Source organism: Etheostoma spectabile, chromosome 12, assembly GCF_008692095.1.
Source record: "Etheostoma spectabile isolate EspeVRDwgs_2016 chromosome 12, UIUC_Espe_1.0, whole genome shotgun sequence".
Lineage (NCBI taxonomy): Eukaryota > Metazoa > Chordata > Actinopteri > Perciformes > Percidae > Etheostoma > Etheostoma spectabile.
The window spans coordinates 3,885,421-3,892,309 of record NC_045744.1 but is presented as its reverse complement, the minus strand read 5'-3'; the positions used below and the strand labels follow the sequence as shown (position 1 = coordinate 3,892,309).

Sequence of the window (6,889 nt, the reverse complement as noted above, 5' to 3'; positions counted from 1 at the left end):
CCCTAGCTCCTTGTAAACCTGAGAACACCACTGTCGACCAGAGCTGTAGCAGCAACACGGCAACAGTCCAGTGGAGCCAGGGCAGCGCACCACAGAACAACACTGTCACAGCGACGTCTGCTTCAGGTGTTAACTCCACCCGGGACTCCACCGAGAGCAGCTACTCTTTCCTGGACCTCAGCTGTGGTCAGCTCTACACTTTCACCGTGATGGGACACGCTAATGGGTGCATGAGCGAGATGAGCACTCCTGTGGAGAAGCTCACCGGTACGCTGATTGACTTGACTTTGACAACCGTTTCTTGCTGAGTTAGCTAAAACGATACCACTCTCACGTCTCTACGATTAATATGAAGTGAGCACTGGCAATTTCATTTGATTTCATATTTATTATACAGGAAAGTCAAAAAGTTACATTACGTTACAATGCAAACGGGCTTGACTCAGTTCAAGAGCTGGTTTTCAGCAGGTTCCTGTTCTGCAGAAACACAAAAGCTAGCTACAGCACGTCAAGACAGACATTTGTACAGGACATCGATAAGGACTAGACAAATTTAGACAACTGAAATAACAATACAGTTTACATAAGGACAAAGACATTTATACAATAGAGGATGGATACCCGACCCGAGCCCGACGGGACCCGACGGGACCCGACGGGACCCGACGGTACCCGACGGGCCGGGCCGTGTTCGAACAGATTTTTAGAAAGGATTGTCGGGTTCGGGTCGGGCTCGGTCACATCAGCGCGATAAGGCATTGAACATTTTGAATTTAAAACAGCTTATTATGTAGGTAATGGCGCTTGTTGCCCCGTGTGCATTGATGCGCTCATCTGTTGACATTTCCGAATGCCTTCTACAATTGTTAATAAAAGCGGGCTTTCCACACAAACAAACGTACATGTGTCATTGTATGAGAAACAAATGCGATTTAACTGTGTCGGGCTCGGGTCGGGCTGGACAGAAATATCTTAATGCCTGTCGGGCTCGGGTTGGGCTCGGTTACTGCTCTGTCGGACGCGGGCCGGGCTCGGACAGAAAAATCCGGCCCGATCCGCACTCTATTATACAAGACATCAGCTAGGCTAGACAAAGACGGACAACGCAAACAAGGCTTAGACAATACAATACATGAACAGTTAATGCGTGCAAGTGTAACTGTAAGCCGCAGATTAGCTTAGCTTAGCATAATGCCAAAAAAACAGGGGGACTACTGCTACTGTAGCAAACAGCAAAGATAGGCTAAGTTGGTGCATCTGGCACCATACATAGAGCTGTCGTAAATGGAGCATGAACCTTGACCCCCCCCCCCCCCCAGGTTTGGGCTGAGCCCCGGATGTTTCCAACTTCTGGCTCCGCCCCTGAACATGACAGAAAACTATTAGTTTCGTCAGTTTGATCATTTTATTTCTGTCCAGGTCCCTGCCAGCCTGATGGCCTCTCGGTTACTTTCCACTGTAACAATCAGTCTGCACAGCTGTCCTGGACCCCCATTGATAACGCTGTGGACTACTACGGCTGTGCCCAGGCTGGAAACGGAGACATGCTGCACTGTCACAGCAGAAATCCCACGTGCACCATCCAGGATCTCGATTGCGGAACAGTTTACAACTTCTCTGTCCAGGCCTCAGATGGGAAATGCAACAGCTCCTTTGGTGACCCTGTGCAGAGTGGAGCAGGTATAAGAGCTACACGTAAGACTCAATAACTCTTTAAATATGCCGCTTAAATGGACTAATACATTACACCGCTCTCTCTTAGCTCCCTGTCCTCCAGACAATGTTACGGTGAAGCTGATGGCGATGCAGATGGAGATCCAGGTGATGCGCTTCTCCTGGACAGAGGTCACCTGTAACGACACAGACTATATCCTGAAGTTGACAGGAAGTCTGCTGGGAGACAGCCAGGCCCAGTTTGATCTCTCATCCTATTGGACAAGCACAACATACTTTGAGATTCCTCTGCCCTGCGGTTCGGCCTACTCTGCTACAGTGGAGAGCAGGAACGCTGCCGGGACCAGCAACCCATCAGGGGCTCTCAACGGTACAACAGGTAAACTCCACTCAACAGAGCTTCTGTTCAAACACACTTATTACATTTTGCACTTCAGACCTTTGGCTAACAATGTAGTAGTAAATGTCTTTATCCTAGCATAGCATTTACTGTAAAGGTGTCCACAGAGCCAGTTACATGACAGTAGACCTTCTCAATGCTGACAATATCACTACAGGTGTAGCTAAAGGCACTATCAACATGGGCATGGCAGCTGGCAAAGAAATGTAGTGGAGTAAAATACACAATACTTACTGGAGTAGAAGTATGAAATGGAAATATAATGAAAATACTCAACAACAAATACCTCAAATGTCCCTGCCCCTAGTATTGTGCATGCTGGTTCCCTACCATGGCTTACTGCAGGGGTCTGCAACATCTGTAATATGAAGTGCCATTTCAAAATGTTCTAGTTAATCAGTGTGCCATATCAGCATTAAGCCTGCAATCATCTACTTATTTTTTCCCTTTGCGCAACATTCTGCGAAGAGGGCAACAAGTACTAGCCAATCAGAGGCAGAGTAGGGCGGGTCTTGTCAGAATGCGGATGGCAACAAGCTGTGCTCCTGCCAATGGTGGAAAAAGAGGTTATTTGGCATGTGGATTTAAACGTTTGGATAAATTTCCTGGGACAGGTTATTAACCCTCATGTTGTCCTTGGGTCACATTTGACCCGTTAATCGTTGTTGTTTTTTGTCACAAAAAATTTGAAGCAAGCGATACATTAAAAACATCAAAAAACGTAGGAAAAAAACAACAAAAACAGCAAAAAAAGTGACAAAAATGTCAGAAAAAGCAATAATGAGGTTCGAAAAGTGACCAAAACAGGGTTTTTTTCCATGGGTGACGGGAAGACAACATAAGGGTTAAAAAGAAGGACAATTCTGGTAAAACTAGGACAGGTGGCAACCCTACTTACTGTTAGGTTTAACCCTGGCTTACTGGGACAGAGGCGATATTATATTAGTTATACATGTCCTATTCTTACTGTGACAATCCAAAATGGGGATTCCAAGAACTGGTTATTAATCAGGGAAAATGATACTCCATATATCCATGCTTTAAACACATTTTCTTAGGGTTAGGGTTAACTTTTTTTAACCTTAACCCTTACTATGATCAATGGAGTCCTACAAGAAAACCTTTGCGCAATATAGAAGAGTTTTGGTTATTTCACATAAATGATTAGTATGTTTATATTTTTGTGAATAATACAATTCATTATGGCTAGATTCCATATAGCTCAGGGTCCTGGTATTGTGCATGCTGGCTCACTGTCACACTGTCATGTCTTACTGGACTGGACCTTCAAGACATCGTTAAAAAAAGGCCTGTTGTTGCTCGTTTAATCGTTTGTAGGGAAAAGCACGACATTTACACTAACTTTTCAGATGTTTGAACTTACTCCGATTTCTCTTCTCCCAGCTCCTTGTCCACCATCAGGAGTGGCGTACGGCGGGAACAGCTCCTTTGCGACAGTTTCGTGGAACGCGTCCGTGTTCGCCACCACATTCAGGGTGTACGACAACAGCGTGAAGCCCAAAGCCCGGCTGTGCAGCACCGCTGGGCTGTCCTGCTCTCTGACCAACGTCACCTCCACGAACATCGGGATCACAGCTGGCAACGCAGCTGGAGAAAGTGAAGCGACAAGTGTGCCAATTGGTAGGAACTAGAGCCCGACTGATATATCAGCGGGCCGATATTATCAGCCGATATTAGGCATGTACCGATATACTGGTATCAGCATTTATAATGGGCGATTAAAAAAATGTTTTCATTCATTCATCAGAATCATTTATAATGCCAAATAAATGATTCTTATACATGAAAAAACGGACTGTCAACCATGTTATGAGCGTTGGTGTTGCATAGTCTGTTCCCCAGAGGACGCTCTACAACATCCCCGTTAGTGATGGTGTTGCATAGTCTGCCACCAGAGGACGCTCTACAACGTCCCTGTTAGTGTTGGCGTTGCATAGTCTGCCACCAGAGGACGCTCTACAACGTCCTGTTAGTGATGGAGTTGCATAGTCTGTCCACCAGAGGAGCTCTACAACGTCCGTTAGTGATGGAGTTGCATAGTCTGTCCACCAGAGGACGCTCTACAACGTCCCTGTTAGTGATGGCGTTGCATAGTCTGTCACCAGAGGACGCTCTACAAACGTCCTGGTAGTGATGGCGTTGCATAGTCTGTCCACCAGAGGACGCTCTACAACGTCCCTGTTAGTGATGGCGTTGCATGTCTGTCCACCAGAGGACGCTCTACAACGTCCTGTTAGTGATGGAGTTGCATAGTCTGCCACCAGAGGACGCTCTACAAACGTCCCTGTTAGTGATGGAGTTGCATAGTCTGTCCACCAGAGGACGCTCTACAACGTCCCTGTTAGTGATGGAGTTGCATAGTCTGTCCACCAGAGGAGCTCTACAACGTCCCTGTTAGTGTTGGCGTTGCATAGTCTGTCCACCAGAGGACGCTCTACAAAGCCCCTGTTAGTGATGGAGTTGCATAGTCTGTCACCAGAGGACGCTCTACAACGTCCCTGTTAGTGATGGGTTGCATAGTTTGTCCACCAGAGGACGCTCTACAACGTCCCCGTAGTGATGGAGTTGCATAGTCTGTCACCAGAGGACGCTCTACAACGTCCCTGTTGTGATGGCGTTGCATAGTCTGTCCACAGAGGAGACTCTACAACGTCCTGTTAGTGATGGAGTGGCATAGTCTGTCCACCAGAGGACGCTCTACAACGTCCCTGTTGGCAACACTGATAATTAATTTTTTTGGTATTGTGTTTTTGTTCAAAAGACTTTAAGTTTCACATCTTAAGTTTGTATTTTTATACATTTTTATTCATCAGAACTTTAATATATTTTGATGTTCTACTGTTCTGTTGTGACAATAAAACAAATGATCATATTATTCTAGTGAGAACTCATAAATAACTACAAATAACTTATGTTAGGGAAATCTGTTTATGGATTTTTAAATAACATATATATTGGCCGATATACATCGGATTTTTAAATGATCAAATATTCGTGTTGGTATCAGCCTTAAAAATCCTTTATTGGTCGGGCTCTAGTAGGAACTGGTGTGTGCGTGTGTGTGTGTGTGTGTGCGTGCGTGTGTGTGTACGAGCATTTAGAGGATGCTGTATAAAAGATTTAACACATTTAAAAAGACACATTTCACTGTTTTGAAACCAAACTAACTGACATACGTGTTTTATGTTTAGTGGTATCTAATCGCAGGAGGAGAGATCTCAGTGTAAAAAGGCCAGAGACAGAGAATGGTGAGTTTGTATTTTTAAGAAGAGATGCTACAAAAATAATAGCATAATAGTGAACTATTCCTAATGTTTAGTAGCCTATATGTTGTTTTCAACCCCTTGCGGTTGATTTTTTTTTACAATGAGTTCTTACTTAAATATTTAACCCTCCTTTTGTCTTCAGGTCAAATTTGACCCCTTTCCAAAAAATTTCTAGATCAGAAATTTGGGTTTCTTTTAAAATAAGTGTCCTAAAAGTAACGTGGATGGTTCCCAACAACACTCCTCAAAAGTTAAATAAATAATCAGTTCACTACTTTCATTGAATTTGTGTGTTTTTGTCCATGTTAGAGCATTTGGAGAAAAACAATTGGTAAAAGAACTTTTAAAAAAAGTGTAAAAAAAAATAGAAACATGTCAATAAGTAACTAAAATGTGAACATATGTCAGATAAAGTGACAAAAATGTGAAAAGATGTCCAAAAAAAGGAACTAAATTGTCAAAAAATTGACAAAGATAAAAAAAAAAAGCTTTAAAAATTTTGGGGGAAACCCACAAAAATTTCAGAAGGCTCAGAAAAAAATGACATAAACATTGGAGGAAAGCCACAAAAAGGTCAAAAAAAGACAACCAAAACCTTGATAAGAGGTTTTTTTATTAACATTTTTGACTCAGAAAAACCCAAGGATTAAGCGTTTTCGTGCAATCTCAATCATTCCTCATTTATTGGACTATTAAGTCTCAAATCAAGCTGGGACCTAATTCCCAACTGTGACTTGTTTTTTCCCGACAGGAGGCCTCTCAGCTCCCGTGCTGGATGTCAAACCAGCAACGTCAACAGGGATTTTCGTTGGGTGGTCTCAAATAGAAACCGCTACCCATTACAGTCTGATGATCAGGAAGCAAGGCAGCTCCAGCGAGCCCGAGGAGATGAGGGTGTACGGCGAGAGCATCGTTCTCACTGATCTGAGCCCAGACTCCATCTACTGTGTCTGGGTGTCAGCCAGAAACTCGGCCACTAGTGGACCACAGTCAGAGCCGGTGTGTGTGCACCTGGGAGAGGGCCTCCCCCAGTAGGGAAACACTCGCGTTCAGGTCCGCACGGGATGGTCTTACTGTAAAGTGGCAGCTTTTTTTACATTTAAGAATGACAAATCATTTCCCAGTTAGCCATAACACACAATGTCTGGTAGAACATAGAGAAACACATGTTAACTCCTGACAGTTACACTTCTGTTAGCTTCCTGTAAACTGCACAATTATTTCTTTCAGGTCTGCCATGGTTGTTTTTTTCATTTCTCCTTTCTATGCCTTCTATGACAATTTTTCATTGAGGCTACATGGTTACATTTCTAAGGCCCTTTTACTCTCGCTACTTTATATTTGAATCACTTCTGTAAAGTGTTTAACATGTGCTGAGCATTTACTTAAACCACTTCTAGATGTATATTTAATAAGGAAATTATCTGCAGAGTACATTCTAATAAAACTATCAAAAATGGTTTCAACTTAATGATATCCCTCCCTTTCTACAGTAATGTGTGCTTTTGGATTTCAAGACAAGAACAAG

The 6,889-nt window shown here is 43.5% G+C and overlaps 1 protein-coding gene across 1 annotated transcript in view; it reads left to right on the top strand.

Annotated features, from left to right (window-relative positions):
* fndc7rs1 (fibronectin type III domain containing 7, related sequence 1) overlaps positions 1-6,733 on the top strand; it is a 26,697-nt gene extending 19,964 nt beyond the window's left edge. The window contains exons 19-24 of the mRNA XM_032531750.1: positions 7-267; positions 1,420-1,680; positions 1,763-2,053; positions 3,479-3,715; positions 5,287-5,343; positions 6,113-6,733. Coding sequence (XP_032387641.1) covers positions 7-267; positions 1,420-1,680; positions 1,763-2,053; positions 3,479-3,715; positions 5,287-5,343; positions 6,113-6,396 — 1,391 coding nt within the window. The 3' untranslated portion in view covers positions 6,397-6,733. The remainder of the gene's footprint in view (positions 1-6; positions 268-1,419; positions 1,681-1,762; positions 2,054-3,478; positions 3,716-5,286; positions 5,344-6,112) is intronic.
* Positions 6,734-6,889: the final 156 nt, after the last annotated feature.